We start from the raw sequence: 25,549 nt of genomic DNA on the forward strand, positions 1-25,549 counted from the left end.
GATCAGAAAAGTGTTGCTTATGCACAGATGTTACCGTCCTTTGCAGATAAATGCAGAAATGAAAAATAACCTACGACAATGGCAGCATTTTGGTCGTGTGGGTGCTCGGCCATTCTTGCTTTAGTTGGAATCAACAAGTCAGGCTATCTGTTGTTTACGATATATAGCAGCCATTTTGTTCAGAATATAATGACAAAAATTATACGTAGGCTTCTTTTATTCTTTATTTTGTGGAATGACTTCACTTTGATTTAATAGATCACTTCCTTTTCATAGACATTTTTGAGTGTGTTGTTTTCAAATGCACAGGAAGCCAGTGGCAGCAGTAAATAAGCTTAAAACTGCTGCCAGCTATTTTAGTAATATTAAAAAACAACCCTGACAACTGAAATGACATATTGCCTCTTACAAAGGCTAGTATCCCCACTCTGATATTGTCCAGGGAAGACCACATCCAACATAAAGACAATTAAACTAAATGCCTAAGACGGAGGCAACTTTAGTACACAATTAGGTGCTTTTTCTTTCTTAGATTCAGCTAATATGAAGCTGCTCAATTCACATTTTCACATGAAGCTAGCATCAGTTTAGTTTTTGGAAGAGTAAGTGAAGAAGTCATTTGAATGTAGTCTCCTTGAATAAGTACAGTATGTACTCCTATTTCGATTTAAATGCACAAAGAAAGAAAGAAAAAAATGTGCACATTCATATAATTCACTGGTACAACCCTGGGGGATACTTTACTGCAGGAGTTCAAGGCCCTGATGGACATGTAATAACTCAAAGAATCCTGGGGAGGAAGTGGAAAGTTATCAACACCTCTCAACCAAAAGACTCTGAGGCAGCAGATTAAATTCAGTACACCACATTTACAGCTTATAAACCATGTTGATACACTCTGTAATGGTTGGAAGTCCTGGTGTGTTCTTAAATTAATAAAACTATATTTAAAAAGAAGAGAAAAACACTAAATAGGTAATGCAAAAAAATCAGTTTTTCACATTTGACTAATCGGTTAAAAGTATTTTTGGTAACACTTTAGATTAGGGAACACATATTCACCATTAACTATGTGCTTACTAACATATATAAGTAGCATACTAGTCCTTATTAATAATCATGAATTAAACATAATCTTATTCTACCTCTATTACGACATGAATTGTTAGTAAGCACCTAGTTAATGGTGAATATGTGTTCCCTAATCTATAGTGTTATTGTATTTTTAATTCTGTGTGCAATCTCTTTGTTTGAATACTACTTTTGATGCCTAATGTTTGTCTGATAATGATAATACAATACACTAATTTAGTAATTGATTAATCATTGATTATTCGGTTATCAAGTACAAAGCAATTAAAAAAGGCTCACAGCTTCAATCTGCCAGTCATTAACACCCCCAAAGTTTTTAAGTTAATTCATGACATTTGTGTGTATTACATTCACATTACAGCATTCATAGTTGCCCTCGTGTCAGTCATGTCGTTTGCTGTGCAAAGTTGTTTAAGCTCATTGCTCCTTTCAGACACAGAGTAGAGGATCAATTGTCCAACTGTATTTCCTGTACGTCAGTGTTTTATAGGCCCCTTCCTGTCTGCAGAGGGCTGACTTCCTGTGTCTGAGAGGGGCAGTAAATGGATGGCACCTTTGATACATTTTATACTGCAAGGAGTGAGGGAAGGAGAGAGATGAAAGGATGAAGTAGAGGGCAGAAAAATAGAGATGACAGGGGAGACAGATTGCTGGAGAAGGGGGGCATCAAAGAGTGCTATAAAGACCATCTTTGTGCGAGATTATTGATGTTTTTACACACAGTGGTAATTTCTCAGCTGAGCCCAACTTTTTATATGCTAAGAATGAATCTATTTTATCCATGTGGTTTCTGTCACACCCCCCCTCCTCTTTTCCTTCCTCCCTCCCTCCCTCCCTCCCTCCCTCACTCCCTCCCCTCCCTCCCCCCGGGTGCAGTGTGCCCCAGTGGCCAGACATTCCTGCCTAATAGGGCTGCTTAATGAGGAGTGGGTTGTGTTGGGAGGATTTTAGTGGGGGAAAACACTTCAGAAAATGGTGGGAAAACTAGAGAATAGTTGCAGTTGCCACAAAGTGTGAAACCAGGATTTACTGACTCAGTATCTCTTAACTGTGACTTTCTGCTCCCTCCTCTCTTTCTCGCCTTCTGTTTGCCTTTGTAGGAAACTCCAGGAGAACCAGGACTCCATGTCCTCAAGGTTGAAAGAGGCTGAAAACAAGTCCCAGTCCCTACAAACAGGTACTGGCCTAGTCACCGCTAACAGACCTGTGTCATGTTTTCACAAGCTCAAAAATGGCAGCTTCCTGTCTCGAGCGTCTCCGAGCCTCTGAAGATGTTATTGGAGATCACAAGTATTTCAAACACCACTAATCCTTATTGATTAAGAACACTTAGAAACTTGATCTATTTCATCTGGTTTAATCACTCACAGTTGCAATCATGACAAAACATAAACATAACAAAACAAACACAGTAACTTAACTGTCTAAAAGTATTTTTGAGACTTAGATAACACACCATATTGACTTGTAGCGGTCACATTGACAACCTTCTCTCTCCTCGTCTTTACAGCACTTGAAACAACTCAGGCCGAGCTCTTTGATTTGAAGACCAAGTACGATGAGGAGTCCACTGCAAAGTACGTGCCTTGCTGATCTGTGTGTGTGTGTGTGTGTGTTTGTGGGTGACTTTTCCCCTTTGGCTTCTCTATAGTCTGTTGCTGATATAATCATCCTGTTTAGCGAATATTGTTGCCTGGAAACTCCCCCTTCTCTCCCCAACAGCTGGATTGTCTCCCACCACGCTCAGCAGCCTCCAAATCCCAGCACTACCCGTGCACTGTAAATACTGGCAGGGATTGTAATGTGTTCGGCAGCTACAGTTAAGCACCAAATAGAGAATATATTTATTTATTAAATTCTCGTGGATTCATTACGGACAAGTCTGTGGGAGGAGGCCGCAGAGAGCCGCTGTGAGATCTCAGACTTAAAGCCACAAAGGTTTCTAAAAGGACCTGAAAGATAATGTTGCTTCAATTACTCGAGCTGTGGGCATCTATCATTATTGATCTTACAGTAGTGGCGAGGACAAGAACAGAAGCTTTTCCATGTCACCACTCCTCACTGTGAAGTGGCACTTTATGACATTCTCACTCCTCTTTCCCTCAGGGTTGCTAACGTGAACCAGAACCAGCACTCAAGCCTCCGAACCACATTCATAAAGTTTAAATTCTGAGAGGAACAAAGCCCGTCTTTGTGTTTTATTGGTAATTTGTGTACTTCTGGAGCAAATTGCTCGTTCGCTGAAATATGAGCTTTTTTTTATGCAAGATGATCAAAGACATCCTGCACGCACTCCATACTCAAAAGTAAGACTCAGTGTCAACTTGGCTTTCAAGGTTTTTTTCCCCCTACCCCATTTACCATGCCCTCGCTCTGTCTCCATTAACAGAGTTGTTAAATTGATTGGCTGTTAAAAACAGATTGATCCCTCTGCTCTCATCCTCACAACACTTTTTTTTCTCCATTTTCTACCTCCCTCACTCCCACGCTCTTATCTTTTATCTCCTGTACTGTCCATATGTGGGACTTGGAGGACTGGTCACAGGAAGATATTACATGCAGTGGAATGGTTATAATCAATAGGTTTCATAGTCCTTCAGACCCCATCAACCCCCCCCCCCCCCCTAATTTTTTGTCCTTTAGCTCTGCTGCTCCTTCTTTCTCTCATTTCTTTACACTTCCTTTTTCCCTTCCTTGTCTACTCCTTTTATGTCAGGAGAAAACACATTTTGAAAAGATATGGTAGGCCCCCATTTGCTTACAGAAGCTAATAAACACATGCCCACCCACATTCCCATACACACAAACACGTACAGATACACACACACACACTCATTCGCTCACTCATGAGCCTAAGGCAGTCAGGGTCCTTGACTATGTGGCGTGCTGTGATCTGAAATTTTAATGCAACGCTTTAAAGCACACACAAACCCTCTCTAACCCTGCACCCTCCCAGTCCTTGGAGTCCTTCCCCCCGTTTACTGCTTGGCTGAGCAAATCGCCAGTGTTTGGCTGAACACAAATTTTAACCCTTTTACTGCATATATTTTGGGCTCTACAAAACACAAAAACGCCATCCATATCATGCTCCCCCCCCCCCCCCCCCCTCCATAAACACTCTCACACACACACTCGCTTGCTCTAAAATCTCACTAAGGAGGACATTGCGTGACAAATCCCCCCATCCTCTTGCTGCATTTGGGTAATCTGTCTTTTAAAAATACACACTAACACACACACACACACTGACATACACACACTGCCTGAGAATTTGGTCGATGTTGCAGTGCCCGAAGTGTGTGATCATCAGCAGGAGGCAGGCCTGCAGATGTAGCATAGCCCCCTCTCTGTGCTGCTGCTGTGAGGGTCTGACTGGCCGCGTTTTACCCGTTTAGTCCCTGTAAAAGATTAATGATATATTGATCTGAAGCCCCACAGGATGCTGTGTATGTGTGTGTGTTCAGCTCTCTACGTATAAACACTTGATACCATTTTGGGAGCAATGCTAATGCTGATAATTAGGCAACAGTCGATGGGCTTTGCTACTCCTGTGTCCGTCTCATGTACAACACAAACACTAAATGGCACGCAACAAACAGACACCGATAGAGACACTCTGACACACTAGCTTCTTTTTAAGCCTCCTTGAAATCCCCAAGGTAACACGCTGTGAAAATGCAATGTGGAGAAAGCCAAGAAAAGAAAGGGAATGGAGTGATGAAAGCTTGAGGGCAAAAAGTGAGCCAGGGGCTGAAGGCTACAGCGAGGAAGAGGGGATAAGACTGTGATAGAGGAGAGAAATGAAAATCTAAATCAGGGGAATATCCTGCTGGCACTGAGGACAGAGGCCGAGGAAGAGAGGGCAAAAGATGAGAGAGGAGGTGGAAGGAAAAGCAGATGAAAGGAGGGCAATAGGAAGGGTTCAGGTAGGGGGTAAAGGATAGAAGCAGGCAAAGGGTTGAAGAGAAATGCAGTTGAGTGAGGAGCAAAAGAGAGAAGATGATAAGAGATGAAAAGGCCCTGCCTGAGATGGAGGAAGTACATTTGGAGCTTAGAGGCTCTGGGCATTTTTTTTAGCAGAGGTCCTACACTACTCACTGATGACACTGGGTGCACCCATTAGCTTTCATGATACAAATGTGTGCGTGAAAGTATGTGATTTTGTGTGCCTCTGTGCTTTTTCCAGTGAAGCAGCGCGTCTACTCTATAGCTCCTCCCTGTGGCTGCTGTAGAGAGCCTTGTAGATAAGTTTGCTCAAACCTTATGAAGGACCCTTCCTTCACGATTTAGTGTTTGAAGTCATTCCACTGGGTGCATTGGCCACCCATGGACAGTTCCTGTACTGCCCAGCGACTGACTGACTGACTGACTGTATCAGGACATGCAGAAAATCCCTTCCCTGTTATCTGCTTTGGCCCTCTGCCTCATTTATAATTCCCAAATAAAGCCAAATCCAAAGGTTATTTAAGAAGACTTTGTGCATCTGTACTTTGATTAAATGATCACATTTGGAGCAGGAATGGTGGTGTATTTGGGTTGCATTACTACCCATAAACAGTCTCCATTACGAGCCTTTCTGACCTTACATTTGTGTGTGCGTGCGTGCGTGAGCACAGTTGTGCATGCACATGGGTCCGGCACACTATAGCTTAAGACAGGATAAAAGCCGGTGAGGTAGTGTACTATTATGTTGCTTAAATGCATACTAGATCCTTTTAACTGTTGGGGAAAGAATAAAAACGGAGAGTGAAAAGCTCTCCCACCCACATCTGACTCTTTCTGCTGCATTGCCTGTGGCACAACGTTGACCTAATATCAACTGTGTCTGTTTTGTTAAACACATTCAAATCAGTAGAACCCAAGCCTATGGGATATAACACTGTTTCTCATACTGTGACACACAAACACAAAGGCCTCGTGGGTTATTGAGTTCATTATCAAAAGAATGCCATGAAATCAAAAGGTCTTAATGGACACAGCAGTGCACATGGGAGCTCACATCTTTGCACTCAGTGCCACCCTCGTATTCTTATCAGTGACTAGTGTCTAAAATCATCGTTACACTTCTCTGAAAATAATTTTTTTTCCCAATATTGGAACTGAACAAAATCTATATAGGCGCAAAAATATTGATATGTTTATTGTGTGTTTGAGAGTTTCTTCCACATTTGTCTTTGTATGCATGGAATTGATCGGTATTCACATTAATCAAGAAACGGGGTTATTAAACTGTTTTTCCCAAAACTTCAACCAGAGGTGGATGATAGGCACATTTTTTTTGCTGTCTGACCTCTAGCAAGTGAGAGGTGAACCGTGGCCTCCATCCAGACCATTAGTCAGACACAATCACACAGCTTCATAGCAGATTAGTCTGCTGTATTAGGACTTAGAGCTCTATTAATGTAATCCCTCTGTTTTAGTGTGCCTTGGGTTTAGGGGCTTACATGTGCACACCCACACACATTGACACACGCACACTTAAATACATGTATGCACGCACACATACAAGCTGTTTGGGTTATGGAGTTCACAATCAATGGATTAAGGTGACATTTAGACAGTAGCTTAATGGACACTGCACTGGCATTCTCTAAAATGTGTGTTCTCTGAACAATTTCACAGTTGAATATTCTCTCGGAGAATCATCTATCCATTTATCCATTCCTTGTTTTCGTTTTCAAGCTATGTTTCGTTGAGTCACTCTCGATGCACTGTGACGCTGCTCTGCTGCCTGTTCCTCTGCAGTAAAACTAAATATCTCTTTCAGGGCTGATGAGATTGAGATGGTGATGACAGACCTGGAAAGAGCAAATCAGGTAAAGTGGCTCAGAATACTTACTGTACATTTGTTCATAACATAAAGCTCCACCAATGTTATTAAGAATAAAGTATGTATGCCACGTGTGCAGGATCTAGTTCCATTCTGTATTTTTTCCCCATTAAATAATGTTAAAGGAATAAAAAACAACCAGTGATTCATACATTATTCCTCAATCATGAAGCTCCACTGTACCATAAATCACCTCATGAGCCTCACTGATGCACTGTGTGACACATTCCTCCATTATGGTTGAACATTATCGTTTTCACTGGAGCTCCAAATGAGTTAAATCAAACGCACTGCTCAAAATAGTCCCAAACAAGGGCACTATTTATCTCTGGTGGCAGTTATTTATCGTTTTTCTCTAAACTATATTTTTCTTGAAAGATTTATGTCTTCAATCCAGGCCACATTTGATCTTGTTCTAAATATATGACAACTAATTATCCCCAGTGTTTTTACATGTTTATAACACACCTAACTAAAGCCGTCCAGCTGAAATAAGCCCCCGGTGCACCCTCTGCACCCAGTGTTGTAAATATTTCTGTGGTATCTGTTAATGTCATTGTTGTTAACTTTCATTATTAGCCCAAGAGTATGATTTGTGGTTAAAGGGGTGACATAGACATGTAATGTTAATATTAGCCTAAAGGCTACCACTCCGACCATAATGCTACACAGAAACACACACACACACACACTGTTCACACTTCTGATTTGATATTTACAGAGGATGACAACATGGCCTCTAGCTCAGTCTGAGACTTTTTTTTAAATGCACTTTTATTAGGAGAATGGAAAACCTGATTTTTCTATTTTGTGACTGGTATGTCCAACTCCCACCCAGTCAATAACAACTCTCAATATGGTTGCAATTACGAATACAGTGGAATCTGACTCCTGTAACTCCTAATGATGTCAAGTTGGCCAGCGCTGCAGATGATTCCACACTGGAGTTTTTTACAGAAATACAAGGCAGTGGCTGATGTCTAAATTCTCAGGACTAATTTGTCTTTTAAAACTAAAGATAAATCCACTCTGCTTGTTCTCCTACACTTAACTTTGCGTTCTCCTGCCCCTCTTTTAAGCCTTGGTATAGAATTGTTAATGGTGGACCTTTTGCTTGACCACTGTAGGGGAATAGGCAGTATATGTTTTTATGGAAAAAAACAACATTAAACATTTATTTGTATTAATACAATTCTCAATACAATCCTCCAAAGTTAATGAAATTACTGCCAAAAATACAACCAGGGCACGACAACTGTATATCCTCTTTGTCTGCATCCATTACTGTTGGGTTTTTCCATTTGATTGAGGATGTTTTTTTTAGTGTAGTAGACTTAATTATAACATTTCTACTTTTTTCCTTACAGCGAGCAGAAGCAGCTCAGAGAGAGGCGGATTCACTTCGAGAGCAATTGTCCTTGGGTAACCAATCCCAGCAGCTCAGCAGTCCGGCCAAAGCTGACCCCGACACGGTAACCCTGCCACACTGATTCATTGGTCGGCTGATAGAAATGCTATTGGAAGGCTAAAGATCAGCTTGGCCTTTTTAATGCAAGGAATGTGTGGCTGATTAAAGATTAATTTATTGTATCTTTGTAGTCACCGGGTTCAGAGTTCAAGCTTTGTAATCACCAATAATGCATTGATTTGTTGATGAAATTATTGTTTTTCCAATCAGTGATTGTGTATTGATTCACTGATTATTGGATCACCACAGTAGACTGCAGAGGTTAGACTTGATTCACTTTGATGACATATATTTCAGTGTGTAGATGAGCTTCTGTCTGGTTTACTAATACTACTTATACTACTGTGCCTTTCAGTGCATCAGGTTCCGTTTTTGTAAATTGTTTCATAGCTGTTTGATCATTACTCAAAACTCTTGTCCTATTTGTCCTTTAGGAACAGGTGGAGGAGGTGGCATCCCACTCAAGTCTGGAGGCGGAGCTCAGAGCCAAAGAAAGGGAGACTGCCCAGCTGGTGGAGGACGTCCAGAGACTGCAGGCCAGCCTGACCAAACTTAGAGAGACCACCAGCTCCCAGATCTCACAGCTAGAGCAGCAGCTCAGCAGCAAGACTACCATTCTCAAGGTACAAACAGAACACACTGGAGTGTTTTTTGGGGGGTTTGATGGGGGTTTAATTAGTCTATTTTAGTTTTTTCATTAAAACATGTGAAAACATCCCAAGACTGTCTGTATTCATTTTATTTAATGGTATTTCATCTCATCTCTAATCATTTGCAGGAACTTGAGGAAAAACTGCAGAAACAAGCTGATTATGAGGAGGTGAAGAAGGAGCTGAGGTGAGGCGACCACCTACATAATTGTATACTTATGTAATCCATGCTTTTGTCTGTCTGTCTTGTAAGATTAAAAATGATTTCAGATTTATAACACAGTCGAGTGTCCATATGATTATTCTTATTATGATGATGATTCAAATTGGACATTTATGTGTCTTTTCAGCATCCTCAAGTCTATGGAGTTTGGATCATCTGACTCTGTTCAGGTAAAAGTGACTTACAGTCTGTACAAGTTACTCATAGAACAAAACCATAGCCATGTAAATGGGAAGCTGAAGTCAAGTTGTTTTGAAAAACACAACTTTGATTAATGTTCCAGCAGGACTCATCCAAACCTCTGGAGGTGCTGTTACTGGAGAGGAACCGTAGTCTTCAATCTGAGAGCGCGGCTCTGCGCATCGCTAACACTGAGCTCAGCGGTAAGTCTGTCCAAATAAGTAAGTTAATAAGGGTGTGGTTCATCAACACTGTCGCGACAAAAACCTTCACTTAGATTTGTCACAGAAGCCCCGACAGTCATGTGACCTTAGGTGAGAGAGCGCAGCTACAGGTAGGGTCTTACATGGATGCTATGAGGGGAGTGCATACATACTCTATGTACTATTATACATTTAGTATGTTGTTCTTTTTCTCTGAGAATACTTAAAAAAAAAATCTTTGTTTGTTTTTGTTTTTTTGAATGATTTGCAATATTGGGTTGCCAATATGTATAAGAAATGCAAAAGTGTATGATATTCCAAAAATGTTGTTGCTTTGTGGTGCATCACTGGTGTCTATAAATACAACAGCAAGAAGTCAACCTGAACAGTAACAAAGTTGCAGTACACAAAACGAGGACACCTTGCCCTCTGCAACAGTGTTTATGGTTTTGAAATGTCATTGCTTTGGGCTTGCATAGCTGAATAGCTTTGAATTGATTAACATTCACAGTAAAGGGAGCTTACTGTCTAACTTAATCATGTTGAGTCTCTGTGCTTATGCATTAAAATAATATATCTCCCAGCACTTACCATCAAGATGGATTGTGGTCACAATACTCCATAAAAATAGTTAATGTCTTTATATTTTTTGGTGAATGTAAAAATGTAATGTCTGACTGTGAATTATGAAGAGAAATACGGCTTTTAGTCCTTCAGTCAGCAGGTCTTCACAGTCTCTGTTGTGGTTCATGCATGTGTTTTTTGTTGTTGACATTGTTTGATCATATGTACTTTGATGGACTAAAATCTATAGTACGGCATAATGGAATAAATTGGTGCTTAAGAACACACTCCAGCACCGTGGAAGAGGACTCTCATGGTGATCTCAAGACATTATTTTACTCTCTCCAATTACTTTCTCTTTGCCTGCGAGAGAAAGAGAGAGAAAGAAAGAGAGAGAGAGGGGGACTGAGTCCTGGTCCAAGCTAATCTGCCTAAGTGGCACAGTGTCAATTGTTTTGTTTGTCCTTTTTTCCTTCCAGGCTGTGGCTTACAAGAAAGGTTGAAATCACAAATGCATGGGCACCTTGTCTGGGGGGGTTGGCAAAAAAGGAAACAAAGTTCACTAATTTGTAAAAGACTTGATTAAGATAACTTTTGTTTTTTTTTCTCTCTCTTTTGGAACCCCTTTTTTGTTGACTCCCCCATAATGCATGGTGTGTTTGACCTTTCTTGTAGGGTCAGCTGGGCGAAAAGGGACAGAAGAGTCTACAATGAAGGAGGAGACCGTGCCCAGCGATCCCTCTTCCTCGCCCCCTCCTCCCCCTCTCTCTTTTTCTTCCTCCTCCCAGCTCCCAATGTCTCGCTCTCACACGGACCCCCACAACTCTGCCACCACCACCAGCGGTGGTGAAACACACCCTTTCACTCCTACAGGCATTGGACAGGACTTCTACTCCCCTATGTTCCCTCTGGTGGGTGGTAAGATGGCTTTGAACTCCCTGATTCAGCGGCAGCTGCTCCAGACCTTCTACTCTAAAGCCTTGCAGGAGTCATCTGGAATCCCCAGTGGGGCTCTACTGTTCACCCCCTTCACTCCAACCCTCAGCTCCATCCCTACCTCCACCCCTGGCTCTGGGTCAGCTTCCATCCCTCTAGCAGCCAGCAGCCCCCAGCCACCTCCAGCCAGCCCAGACATAGCCCCTGTTAATGGGAGCAGCACTGCTGGCAGCGCCCCCTCCCCGTCACCGAGCCACTCTGACGCCACCACAGGGAGTGTGTTGGATGGGGAGGACATGGACACGGCAGAGATTGCCCGACAGGTGAAAGAGCAACTGATCAAGCACAACATTGGCCAGCGTGTGTTTGGCCACTATGTGCTGGGACTGTCCCAGGGTTCGGTCAGCGAGATTCTGGCCCGACCCAAGCCATGGAACAAGCTAACCATCCGGGGGAAGGAGCCCTTCCACAAGATGAGGCAATTTCTCGCTGATGAGCAGAACATCCTCGCACTGCGCAGCATCCAGGGACGACAGAGAGGTGAGCCTGTTGTGTGTGGGCTTGTGTGTGTGTGTGAGCTTGTGTACACTTGTCTTGCATGTGTGTGTCTTGCGTGCTTGGTATGCGTGTTACAGCCCTGCACTGAGCACATTGATTAGCTTGTCAATATGGACTACCTTTTTATTTTCATTTCTCTTTTCTGAACTCCCATCCTGTGCCACACCTGTGTGTTTTGAGCGAGTTCCTCGTCATATACTTATCCCAAGAGCCTCTGCAAGCAATTGTGGTCAATACAGAAACCTTTCACACATCAATAATATTGATCGCCGTGAACTAGGAGGAAGGCAGGGGTACTGTTAACTACAGGTAGATTCGATTAGCTTGGGCCTGCTTTTTTTAACGCATCAGGAGATTTCTGATTGAAGGCTGGCCTCAGTGGTGCAAAAAAAATACAGACATTCCGTGTTGAAAATAAAGCTTAATATATATTATTAAATGATTTATCCATATTCTAGTCTGTCTGTGAAGTGTAGAGTAGTTCTCATAGAGATAGATTTTTGTTCCCAAGGCCTTTAGATAGTACACATCAATGCATTTATGGCACTATGATGTGCATTGGATGGAAGTATCGACATATTTTGCAGATCATTATAGGGCACCATATAGTCTAGCTATAAAAGAAAAGAAAAAACACACAAGTGCTGTAACATAGTGTGTGGTATATTGTTCTTAACAGAGGGCTCAGGCCAGCCCCAGCTTAGCCGAATGTTTCAGGATGTTCCGAAGCGGAGAGCCCTCTCTGATACAGCTTCACACACAGGTCTGTCCCTTTCACACACAGAGATTGTAGCACGTTCTGTCTGTGTGGCATGTTTGTGTTGGAGTGAATTGTATCTATGGTGTGTATGTGCGTGTGTGTGTGTTTGCTTTTATTAATATGCAGGCTGGCATACAGATACAAATGTGCCTTTAAGGCAACCACACAGTTCCAGTGACTTGCGTCAAAGGAAAAGCCAGCATGTGTATTTAGGGATTTTATTAGTAGTTGTTATTCTGTGGGGAGCATTTACTCCAAGAACCCTGTAGCACGTGTGCATGTGGGAACTCCAAAGGGACTAGAGAAATTATGACAAACCCTCCAGTGTAGTTGCCTTGTAGCTCAGTGGTGGGAATGTTGTTCGTTGTGCTGTGCTATGGTGTAATTATATGACGTCCTTATAGGCCTTGTTATTGTTCTCTTTACCAGCTCTATAGTTGGTTATCTGCTTTTAATCTTACAAGTTTTTTGTTTTTTTTTCCATTCCCTCTTCCTTTATTTCCAGGTAACATTACTGCACGTGTCCGCACTCCAGAGGCGGGTTCAGATGAGGCAATCAAGTCCATTCTGGAGCAGGCGAAAAGAGAGCTGCAGGTGCAGAAAGCTGGTGAGTCCTCATTTTTTTTTTGGTCATCTCCAGAGGAGTCAAAGCATTGAGTATGATGCATTGTGGCTGCAAGTGTTTGTCAGAGTCTCTCATGACGGCCTTTTTCTACTCTCTCTGCAGACTTGTCTCATGCTCAAACCTCATATGCAGGACTGAAAGGAGGGGGTGGGGGTGGCATTGGAAGTGGAGGGGGCAGTGGATCAGATGAGGCCATCCGCTCCATCCTAGAGCAAGCACGCAGAGAGATGGAGGCCCAGCAGGCAGCACTGGAGCCCATCCTCAAAGCTTCGTCTTCCTCCTCTATATCACGGGATCTCCTGAACTCTCCGCTCACTGCCCCTCTACCTCCTTACAACCCTCTGGCTCTCTCCCTCAAGAAGCCTCCGAGCTCCCTCTTGTCCTCGCCCTCATCCCCGTCTCCCATCCTCGACTTCAGCTGTAACGTGAAGAGAGAGGGCAGAGCTTCTTCAGGGATTGACATGTCCACTGACGGGGCTCTCAGGCTGGGCCGCAGCTCGGAGAGTTCAGGCCGCTCTGGAAGTTCTGGGGGCGTGGGTTACTGGAGAGAGCAATGGTGGAGCAACATGCACACAGATCCCCGCAGAACCATATCCAACCAGATAGGGGAGGAGAACTTCAACCAGGAGGACTCCAAAGAGGTGAGTGGCAGGAGAATAATCTGTGTTGTTTTTTTATGACTCTGTTTTAGCATGTCTAAGCCATTCTCCTGCTGTGTTTTAGGGAATATTGAGTGACAGTCTGTCCCGGCACAAACCGTGGAACAAGTTGAACCAGAGGAGCAGAGAGCCATACCTCCGCTTGCAACCGTGGCTCAATGGAGACCAGGGACAAAACACGAACCTCCAGCCTGTTCAGAACCAAGGTAAACAAATCACATACAAACATACTAGCACAGACTGTATGGATTCACATAACCAGGTTCCTTGTGCCACAGCAAGGCTCTGATTAGAGCTTGTGGCTAGTTGTTACTGTCAGTCTGTCACTCATTCCAGCCACCTCTCTCGTCCTCCACTCTAACTCACCCCGCTACCCCCACCCCCTCTTCTCCTCCTACCATCCCCCCATCCCCAGTGCTGTAGCAGTGTCAGCCAGCAAGCTGCTGGTTTGTCATGTCATAGACAAGTTAGTATTGCAACACCAGATGGCAGCTCTGTGTGTGTGTGTGTGCATGTGTGTGTGTCTCTCGTTCTCTCTGGGGGTGTAAACAGCAGCTAATGTACACTGACAGCTCCTCGTGACTGCTCTCTTCCAGCCTGCTGTGCTGCACAGCAGTGCTACACAGACAGAGGCAGGGAGATGAAGGAATCTGAGTAGAAAGCCAAAAAAGCTTCAAAATGAAAACTTAAGCACTTTTGCTGTTTGTTTAACAAGGACTAAATTAGTTGATGTAGTTTGACTGAAGTCCCTCCCAAGCCCAGCAGGAAGAGAAGATGAAACTGATTTTTTTTTTGTCTTACCTGTGTGAAATTTCTCACCCTGTCTGTTCTGCTCAAGCAGAGGGTACTCCCAAGACATCAGCAAGCTGCAGCCCCGCTCCAGAGTCGCCCCTTAGTTCAACTGAAGAGTCTGTCAATGGTCTCTCTGGGGATCCACTGGCCTCACAGTCCTCCAGTGTCAAACCTCCGTCTGATGATCCCTCTGGTGGGGAGTCTCAGCCTGGCACCCCGCTGCCCCTACCTGGTCACTCTGGTCTCAGTATCCAGGAGCTGGTTGCAATGTCCCCTGAGCTTGACACTTATGCTATCACCAAGAAGGTTAAGGAGGTGCTGACTGATAATAACCTTGGTAAGAAATAAAGAGTTATATTTACTCTTTTCTGCTCTGTTTGACTGCTGTCTGTGCAGTTGCTTTGCTCTTTCTTCTTCCCCCTTCCCATTGATGAATCCAGCCATTGAAGCAGTTCACTGAAATAACAATTTAATTTCCCCCTCTCTTGATCCTAACCAGGCCAGCGTCTGTTTGGGGAGACTATCCTGGGTCTGACTCAGGGTTCTGTCTCAGACCTGCTGGCCAGGCCCAAACCTTGGCACAAGCTCAGTCTGAAGGGCAGGGAGCCCTTTGTCCGCATGCAGCTGTGGCTCCAGGACCCACACAGTGTGGAGAAACTCATGGACATGAAACGCCTGGAAAAGAAAGGTGTGTTCACCGTGATCACTCGAGAGAAATAAGTGCATTCTCCATATGGTGCAACATGCCTTCAGAAATAATTATAACAATAATAAATTCCTCATGTAAATTTAAAATACATTTAAAATGAAGCGGCCCTTGAATTACACATGCACATCTGCACACACAATATCCTTTGTGCAGGACAGCAGAGCATGTTGTGCAGATCACAATCATCTTGGTGTGATGTCAGTACCAATCAGGACCACAGACATCGTGTACTGTATTAGATGTGACAGCTAGGGGACCGCCGGGGGCCTGCTTACTCACAGTCATCAGCATTCCTCTTCATCATCATAATCATCAGTGTCTATATGCTCATATTTCTATCATTTGTTGGCCCAAAGCCCACTCTATCACCATCGTTTTGTGTATGATGCTTTTTTTTTTGCACAAAGTGAGTGACGCTGTGCAATGGATTCACACATATGCGTCGCTTTAATGTCTGACGTTGGTGCGGCCTGGCGCTTTGTGGCCGAGGTTAGCAGGACACTGTTTGTCATGGCTGACTACAGAGTAAGCGTTGCTAACATTGCTAAAGTGATGGTGATGTGATGTCCAACAACCTGGTGTTGGAATATTTGCATAAGAAGGCTGCAACAAATAATTGACGACATCGTTGATTAGAATTCCTTGACGTGGAGTTTTTTTTAGTACCAAAATAGTAGGAATAGTACCAAAAGAACTGTCAAGCTACATATCTCGCTGACGCACCCACAACCCAGCCTACCAAGTAAAGGTTCTCGGTCAAACTGCACTGTACTGTACAAATCTGAACTGTACCATTATGGAAACACAGCTAGAAGAAGAATGGAAAGAAAAGGGGGATTATATGACAACATTGCCCACCTCACAGCATGTTATCCTGCTTATTACACAGCTTAGGAACAAAGTATTGATTTAAAAGGTTATTGCATTGCATTGCATCCTTTTAGTAAAATAGTCAGTTAACTTCCGCGGGGTTTAAACTGTGAAAAATGCTAGCATTGTTGGCAACATACAGGATAGATTGATTGACAGGATGTCCTCAAAGTAAATTGATTTTCATTTATTTACACTGGGGGCTCATCCAGGAGATATTGCATTGCAGCGAGAAGGTAGAATAAAAAAAAATCACAGCAGGTAAACAATGAGTAATGCCAGCAAAAAGCTGGGTTCATGTGAGTTGGGCTATAACCCTCCTCTGTGTTCCTCGAGACAGGTCTTTGACCTAAAAGCATGAAAGGTTACACTGTCTGCCTCTCTCCACATAAGTTTAATTTAATAATTAAAATAATATTCCATTGTGGCTTGACTGGACGAGATCGAGGCTCTCCAGTGCATTACAGATAATAACAATCTGTTTATAGAAATAAGAGGCCATTGAATGTCACTATTGACCAATTATAATAACGTATTCAACCTAGCTATTTAATAAGGCTTGTTATTAAGTAGCTGTCTTCCCTATTTGTTGTTCCTGTTAATAAAGTTAATATTGTTTATTCTGAATAAACAGAAACACAATTGTTAGTCTTTGCCCTATTGCATACTGTGTTTCGATTGACTGCCACTTAAAAGTTGAACATTTGTCAACTAAAGGAGAAGCAACAGACCCACAGTGCAGTTTGTCAATACTTAACGCTGCTGTATTCAAAGTGAATAAGAAGTGTTTGAGTTGACACCTCCTCTGTGTGCATGCGAGTCGGTCTTTGCTGTCTGTTTGAAGCGCTCGCTCGCTCTCTCTCTCTCTCTGTAGATGCATATTTGAACCTGCCAGTTGGCACAAGCTTCCAGGATCAGTTTAAACTGCTGATATCTTGAACTAAACACAAGAAGGGCAAAAAACAAAACTGACCTTACACCGTGTTTGGGGGCTAAATGAAAAGGGTTACTGTCCCTTCCACTTCGTTTTAGATTATTGACCCCTAAGTAATGCATTCAAATAGCAACAGAGAATAGACCTGTCCAGCAGCAAGGCCCAAAGGAAAGACATGGACCCACTCCAAAGTAACCATATTTGACCTCTCACCCTTGAGGGTACAAGCCTGCCAGGCAGCAAACAAGCTTCACAGTTGTGCTAACCTTGCTCTGAGGAGTTAACCCTGCTATGCTAATATATCTGGCAGCATGCACTGGGGTTGAGAAAATGTCAACCTTAAGCAAAGCTGCCATGAGCTGTTCATTTTCAGCTGCTGGTACCCAGAGGGAATGGTGCTCCTTGTTTGCTTTAAAATGGTAGAGATAATAATGGTTGTTTCATTTTTTTTAATGTAACGGCACCCCCTAGTGGCGATTGGTGGTGCTACTGTAGAGAGGTATTCAGAACAGTGTCACAAAAAGGTATCCAACATTTTCAAGTTGGGTGCACTTGTCAGACACGGAATATCCGCAAATGATCACCTTATTTTATTATTATTATTGTTGTTGTTATTATCGTTAAGTATTAACACTGAGCCCAGCAGGAAAATACATGTATGTTCTATGCTGATAGGAAATCTCCCATTCTACATCACCATAAATGCTCAATGTTTGAACATATTTGAATAATATAGATAAGCCTAGGGCTGCAGCTTATTATTAATTTAATTTACAAGTCAGTACTTAACCCATTATTACCTCTGCAAAGGAGGTTATGGCTGCATTTGTCTGTGTGTGTGTGTGTGTGTGTGTGTGTGTGTGTGTGTGTGTGTGTGTGTGTGTGTGTGTGTGTGTGTGTGTGTGTGTGTGTGTGTGTGTGTGTGTGTGTGTGTATGTGTGCGCGCAGCATAAATCCTAAAGAACAGGATCAGGATTTATGACTCAAGGAAGAAATGACTAAATGTTGACGATGATCTGGACACAGATTCAGGATGGGAGAGTGTGGCAAACTGAGTGGCCTTTTCAGAATTTTGCTTTCTGGAATGACATCTGTCTTGTCAGTTATAATAAACCTAAAAACACTTTGGTACATAGAAAAGAACAAAGTAATGTTGTCTTTCAAGGAGACATAATGCAGTCTCGATATTGTTTCATGATGTTTTCATGATTTTTGTGTGGAATCATAATGCTGACCTCTCTCTTTTTTCTGTCACTACAGCCTACATGAAGAGGCGACTGAGCTCCCTGAGTGACAGCCATTCTGTGGACGGGGGCTTGGTGGCGACAGATTACATGCAGGGCTCCCAGAGTCCGGGACAGCAGCATCTGAAGAAACCCAGGGTGGTGTTGGGCCCTGAGGAGAAGGAGGCCCTAAAAAGGGCTTACCAGCAGAAACCCTACCCCTCTCCTAAAACCATCGAGGAGCTGGCCTCCCAGCTAAATCTGAAGACCAGTACTGTCATCAACTGGTTTCATAATTACAGGTCAGCACAGGGATGAAAGAGGCACTTCAGTATTGAGCTATTGCTGTCAGTGTTATTTATTTTTAAATAAAATAAATCAAATTTAACATGAAAATAATTTTCATGTTAAATTGTGTTTATTTTGTTCTACTTGTTATATAGATATGTTTATATGTATATATGTATGTGTATATATATATATATACATATGTATTTATATATATATGTGTATCTATATATATGTGTGTGTACATTTTATGTATATATATATATATAAAAAAGTATTTGTAAATATTTTGTACTGAGAGAATTGTATATGGGTTTTCACATAAAGATATTTACCACTGACTCCATGTGTCTCCTTTAGGTCACGTATTCGGCGGGAACTCTTCATAGAGGAGATACAGGCTGCTGGAGGGGTAGGAGGACCTGGCAGTGAAGGGGGCTCTCCTTCCCTCCGTGGGTCCAAATCAGGAGAGGGGGACAGCTGCGATGGGACAGAATCTGAGGGCACAACGGAGTTACGCCAGGGACTGGGCATTAGCCTGGATGATCACAGAGGAGCATGCAAAGACCACGATATGGAGGCTGACTCTGAGGCAGGGGGCTCTAATAACTCCCCTGCTCAGATAGACTGCATCACCTCAGGCTTAGCCGGGCCAGGCTCCAGCTGTGGACAGGCTGGACTGGCGCTCTTCAGCCTCACAGAAGCATCCTCCAGCGGCCATGCGTCTAGTACTAACATCCCAGCCTCTGGCCCTACCAGAAACCCCAGGGACAACAATTTGCGCAAGAAGAAAGCAGCCAATCTCAATAACATCATCCACAGGCTGGAGAAGGCTGCCAGCAAAGAGGATCCCTCAGAGTGGGAGTTCTAGCTACTCCTGACCATCCTTCAACCCTCTTGTTTCATAACCTCACGACCTCTAACCTTGGACCCCTCCTGCTCTGTTCCAGTTGGAGAGTGGACACAGCCAAAGTCAAGCTCAGCAGCCATTTTTATTAAATAGAAGCTTTCCAGCAAAGAGGAAAGAAACAAAGAGGTGGTTGGCAAAGCCCTTAAAAAGAAGATTTACTGAAAACCTAGAAGAACAAAATAAGAGAACATAAGTGTCTCCTTTTTTTAAACTGAGTTTTGTTTTTGTACTGAGAAAAGCACTTAGCCGTCCTGCTGGCCTCTGGCCCTGCTGTACCTCCCCCCTATCACCAGCCACTGGTGCACCAGACTGGTTAGTCCTGAGCTGGGGGTCTGACCCACAGCTGGGGTTGAAACCTGGACTCAGTAACACAGGCAAGGCCTGACACAGCAGCTGTCACAGTGATAGACACTGATAGATGATAGATAGAGACAGGAACTCTCTTACAAGAACTCTCACTTTCTTAAAGGAGATTTTTTCCGCTCTTCTTCTCACCTCCCAAGTGTCCACAAACCTCCCCTCACTCAGTGAGACGCCTCATTTTCACACTGTAGAGTGACTGTTACAAACCCTTTGCCTTTTTCACTCACTGCGTGTGTGTTTGTATGTCAGGGGTTGTGTCAGTGTGCACCTGTGTGTGTGCACCTGTGTGTGTGTGTTTTTGTGTGTGCGTGCGCGTGTGTGTGTGCTCTCTTCTCAATGGCAGCATGTTTTCTTTTCTTTTTTCTTTTTTTTTTTTTAAGTCTCACTCCTACACTCTTAAGAGGGTAGTGTAAGGCCTGTTGGCTGAGCTGCCATGGTTACTGATGTAAGAAAGATGAACTTTGACTCGTCCTGTCCCATATCCTATCCTGCTGACAGCCATGTGATGGCCAGAAGGATTTCTAATTCCTCACAAAACACACGCACTCATCTGCCGAGGAAGGAAGGAACCCACCCTCTTTTTTGCCTCCTTAAACCCTTCTTTTAAGGTTGAAGGATGATCTCTTTTTTGATATTGCAATTTGGTTGCCAATAAGAGATTGCACAGTCTATTGACTCTAAAGAGTACAAAATAGGGAATTTTAAGAAGCATTTTTAATTAGTTTCAAAATAAGAGCCGAAAAATAAGAGAATAACAAGTTACTGTTTTGAAAGAAGAAGAAAAAAAAACACAAATTAGAATGGATTCATGTTGCGTTGTTGAAATACGATGAATTTCACGTAGTACTGTAGCTGTCTGACATGGTGATACTGTACGTGTCTCTTGTTGTTTTAGGTTGTGCATGTCACAGCTTTACCAGCACTGGACCTGCTGGGTGTGTGTGTGTGTGTGTGTGCGTGCGTAGGCACACCACTGACAAATTCTCTCTGTTCACAAACACACGTTTTTATAGGCCAAATCAGGAAGAGTGTGTGTGTGTGTGTGTGTGTGTGTGTGTGTGTGTGTGTTTGCGTGTGTGTGTATCTGTTGTGTGCATTTGTATTTGCCTGCATGAAAGTCAGGGTTGAGGTCAATTCACTCAGTTCAATGTGAGAGGTAGATGCAAATAATGTTGAAATTATTGACTGAAAAGATTGGTTTTGAGCAAAAAAAAAAAACGAATTGCAATGTACAGTACTTGATCTTGAGTCTGCCGTCACAGTGAATTCACCACAATCCTGGTGTGAGTAGTTTGCCACTCTCCTCCAGTCTTTTCCTGAATCCAGGGATGTAAAAGTCTTTTTGCATTAAATTCTACTGTATACACTACAAATTATAAGGCATATCACCTCCTCCCTGTCCCACACAAGCCCTCAGTGCCTGTCAGCCCACTGCCTCCCCTTTGTGTGTTTGCGTGGGTGCCTGTTTGTGTGTGTGTGTGTGTGTGTGTGTGTGTGTGTGTGTGTGTGTGTGCGTGCACGCGCATGCTTTGTTAATCCATGCTTGTGTACGTGTGTGTGTGTGACTGAGGAGTGCTTAGTGTTTTCCGATGAGTGGAGTCATATTTCGTATCTACTTGCACACACTACTAGTGCACAACTGACACCCTTCTTTAAGCTGTTTGATGCGTTACCATTACATTAATCTTGTCACAAAGTAGTGTAATACTATGATTTACTGTAGCTTTTGGTTTTATTGCTATTTTGCATTTATAGTTTGGTTTTTATTCTGCTTATTTATAGGTGCTGTATTTTTCATTTAATGTCTTATCATTTGAGTTGTCTATTTTTTAAGGGATTATACTGTTCCTGAGGGCAAGTAACATTTTTATTAGACGTATAGACTGCCGGCAGTATTGGTTAATATTTACAAAGATGTACTAGTTCTCATTTGTTTGTATATTCATGAATCCTAAAGTTTAGTGTCATTTCAATAGCTTTGAGAAAAATGTTTTGTTTTTTTTCTGCTACAGGTCATGCTCCCGTAAAAACATCAAGCTTTTACCACAACAGTTATGCTCTTAAATTGCTAGCTAGAGAATCAAAGGACATATCAAGATCGGTGAATTTATGATAGCATATCTCTTTTTCCTGTTTTCTATTCTCCAATGATGATGTTTTTATTTTTTGTTTTGCTCTGGCTGTTTCTTGGGAAAACCCAACACTAACGCTTGGCAGGACATGCAGCATTCTTTAGAGTCTGACCACTCATTAATCACGTTGACATAATTAACAGGTCCAAATGTATACACTTTGTCAAATAGGTCAAAGGAAAATTACCTAAACTTGAGAACAAGTGTTTCACTTGAAAGAGGTCATATCTGCCAAATTGAGATTAGAGAAGTGTACCAGCTAGCAGGTGTGCTATGCCAGATTGAACAGAGAAAGCCAGCCTATGATTATGCAGAATTTATATTGCAGTCTGTAAAGGAAAAAAAGGAAAAAAAAAAAAAGAAGCACTTATTATAATCGTTTTTGAAGACTTAAGGACAGGGTCTGTAAACACTACAGCAGAGTACGATCCCTGGATCCCAGGGAAACGTATGCCTTTAAAAAAAAAAAAGAAAAAAAAAGTGGTTGAGAACCAAGCACAGACTTTCTCCCTATCTTAACACTAAAAAAAAAAAGTGAAATAAAAAAACACAATTTAGCTGTACACCCGTTTTCTATATGACGTACTGCATTCCTATAAAGTAGCCCCCCCCCCCCCCCCCCCGTATTTCAAACTGCAGGTGACCGTGTGACACACAAAGACATCGTCTTGTACAGTTGTAGATAATAGGAGTAAACACCTGTTTTGGTTTCAATCCAAAATCGCAGTCCATCCTTAAGAACCCCCCCTACTTTTTATCTTGAATCTAAATCCAGATCAATTGGCAGCTTGTCAAAAGATACTAAAATAACGCTGCCTTTGGATGCATTAATTAAAATTGGATTTGTGACGCAACAGATTCTTCAAACATTGGCTTTTCCTGTGGATGACTGATGTATAAAAATATCTCAGTCTTCTGCAGAGTTATTTGAAGGCTCATTGCCTTCTCTTGGACTGCATGGACTGGACAAACCACAGTTTGTTTTATTGTGACGAACAGCTACTGTAAAAGTAGAAGCACTTACCCCATTAGCCATTTTATAGCCAGATCCATCGACTCACCCAAATCGTGTGAGATCATCAGATTTGTGCCTTTAACTGCCAAGCAGGGCACCAAACTAGTGATGTCATTAGATGTAGACAAACTTCGCCCGATCTGTTCATAATCTGTCCCGACGTCGTCTTGACCCAGATTAGTTTCTCACCTGCTTTGTCGTGGTACGTAAACGTCACCTGTTCTCAGCTCTCTGCAGAGGGGTGTATATAATCGCTGGAGTGAAACAGTGGAGAGAAAAAAAAAAGGAAGAAAGAAAGAAAAGGAGCTTGTGTATTCTTATGACTGACCTGCAGGCACGTTTCGGTCCTGGGTCTTATTATTTCAGACAGTTGTTTTTCCCACAATGCATTTCTTACGTTGTACATAACCTAACTAGCAGCGGAAATAGAAAAAAAAAAAAGGCCAGAGCATTGAATGAAGGAAGAAGCATGCAGAAACAGCGTACACTGTAATAACACTGAATTTATTCATAGGGCATTTTGTATTTTTCTGTTTGTGTCAGGTTTGCTGTGACATTAATAACGGCACTACAGGTATTGAAAATGACGTGTGCCAATTCGAATGGTTATTTGGAAAAGAGAGACGTGTAAATACGGTCGATCGAGTAGCTATTGATTCACTTTTTTTGTCACGGTATGCTTTTGTTCGAAGGCAGGAGGAGAGAAGGGACGATTCAGGACTTTTCCATGATCCACAGATATTTTTCTACAAATTTAAATCAGATGATTCTATACACTGTTGAATAACATTGTAAAGGTGTAACAGATGCTGTATATCATATCATGTTTTCTGAAGTCGTAAAGCTTTACTGTATGATCTGTTGAAGTAGTGGTTATTCATTTGACATATTAGTTGTAATGGAAGCCCGAACAGCAGCACTGGTCACCATATTCAGGAAAAGAGAAAGAAAGAAAGGAAAAAAAAAAAAAACCTCAGATGTTTTTTGTAATACTTTTAGAATATATCTTATGAAGTGGGTTTTGTAAGGAAACACTTTCCAAATCAGTGGTGCTGTATGGATATTACACTCAGTAATACATACACACATAATACAGCACAATACACTCACCCCCCCACCCCTCCCTCACTTTACTCACAGGCTTTTTTTTTTTGTTTTTGTTGTCGCTCACCTCTCACATTGGCTAATTTTAAGTCTTAAACCTTTTTACCCCTTGAGTTATTTCACACTCGGCTGAACTCAGCTCTGGAACAACACACATTTCACTGAAAAGACTTAAAAACAAAAAAACAAAAAAAAAGAGGAAGCAAAAAGCCAAATAGTGAAGTAGTTCCTCTGTTGAAAAGGTTGCTGACACTTTAATGTATGTTGCTACCTAGTGTCGTCACGTCACGTCACGTCACTTCACCCATCGCTGAAACCACAGTGTAGTCTGACAACCAAATGAACCTGGGGAGATCTTCACCCCCCTCCCAACCCTTTGACCCCCTGCCCCCCTTTGGAAAGCTTTAAGATGCTTGTTGAGGCTTTATCAAGTTCAGAGTGTGTTTTTTTTTTTTTTCAGATGATATTTTCCAACTTATCATCAGCAATGTGGAAGTAATAATAATAATAATAATAATAACAACAACATAACCTTGTCCCACTGATTATTTTGTGAGTGTGTGCGTGTGTGTACATGTGTGTTGTAGTACAAAAGGCTGCATGACTGTAAAGGGATGGTTTAAAGAAAAAAAAAAAAATGTTTTTGAAAGATGTTTCCCGAGCACTTCTGTCACTCCTGAGATGCTTTTATTTTTGTCCTCCAGGGTTTTGTTTCCTCTCCCTCTTCATTTTTTTCCTCATGTATCATTGTTTTCTTTATCTTTCTATTTACTAAACGTATCATGTTGTTTGTTCTCAGCACTGTAAAACAGTCCCTTCTACAACATTGAAAAGCAATATCACTGTATGAAACTTTCACAATGTATTTGTTATGATTGACATTTGATTCATCATCATTATTATTCACATGCACCCTAGGTGTGATAATTGAAGTAAATCTCTTTTATACAAATACTAAATGTGTGCTGTGGTAGTTTTTCTGTTTTTTGGGGGTTTGTTTTTGTTTTTTGTTTTTTTTGATGAAACAAAAAACATGTTTTGTGAAATAAGTATTCTCAGAGAAACAGATTAGTAGCAAGGATTGTGGGGTTTTCACTGCTGCCATTATCAGCTGCGGCGGGTGAGTTATATTTGGAACTACAAATACAATCTAAAGACAAACGAGACGTCCGAATGGAAAAAAAAAATAACGTTTTAATGATCTTCCTCTCTCCGTCTTTCTCCACAGGCCGCTATGCAGACCTGCAGGTGGAGTTCTCGGCTGCGGTGCGCACCAGCACCGAGCAGAAAGACCTGATCCTGAAGCTGGAGCACGACCTGAGCACCATCCAGGCCATGCCCTCCCTGCCACGCCCGGACGCAGACGGGTCAGAGGTCACCAACATGGAGAACATCCCCGAGCCCATCAAAGAGGCCACAGCCATGTTTGCTGGTACCTAGATTTAAAAAAAAGCCTACACT

At 42.3% G+C, this 25,549-nt stretch overlaps 1 protein-coding gene across 6 annotated transcripts in view; it reads left to right on the plus strand.

Moving 5' to 3' along the window:
• The window catches only part of LOC310924527 (homeobox protein cut-like 1), a 58,694-nt gene extending 33,695 nt beyond the window's left edge, over positions 1-24,999 (plus strand). The window contains exons 7-23 of one of the 6 annotated variants that reach the window (XM_083886294.1): positions 2,193-2,269; positions 2,603-2,669; positions 6,860-6,908; positions 8,290-8,394; positions 8,825-9,013; positions 9,169-9,227; positions 9,391-9,433; positions 9,547-9,646; positions 10,886-11,686; positions 12,384-12,467; positions 12,970-13,071; positions 13,192-13,730; positions 13,813-13,954; positions 14,587-14,877; positions 15,040-15,228; positions 18,314-18,578; positions 18,925-24,999. In XM_083886294.1, the coding sequence (XP_083742420.1) occupies positions 2,193-2,269; positions 2,603-2,669; positions 6,860-6,908; positions 8,290-8,394; positions 8,825-9,013; positions 9,169-9,227; positions 9,391-9,433; positions 9,547-9,646; positions 10,886-11,686; positions 12,384-12,467; positions 12,970-13,071; positions 13,192-13,730; positions 13,813-13,954; positions 14,587-14,877; positions 15,040-15,228; positions 18,314-18,578; positions 18,925-19,435 (3,613 nt within the window). In that variant the 3' untranslated portion in view covers positions 19,436-24,999. The remainder of the gene's footprint in view (positions 1-2,192; positions 2,270-2,602; positions 2,670-6,859; positions 6,909-8,289; positions 8,395-8,824; positions 9,014-9,168; positions 9,228-9,390; positions 9,434-9,546; positions 9,647-10,885; positions 11,687-12,383; positions 12,468-12,969; positions 13,072-13,191; positions 13,731-13,812; positions 13,955-14,586; positions 14,878-15,039; positions 15,229-18,313; positions 18,579-18,924) is intronic. The other 5 variants (XM_083886295.1, XM_083886296.1, XM_083886297.1 and 2 more) reach the window with 5 other exon arrangements.
• The last annotated feature ends 550 nt before the right edge of the window (positions 25,000-25,549 follow it).

This window comes from Microchirus variegatus (genome assembly GCF_963457635.1).
Source record: "Microchirus variegatus genome assembly, chromosome: 3".
Lineage (NCBI taxonomy): Eukaryota > Metazoa > Chordata > Actinopteri > Pleuronectiformes > Soleidae > Microchirus > Microchirus variegatus.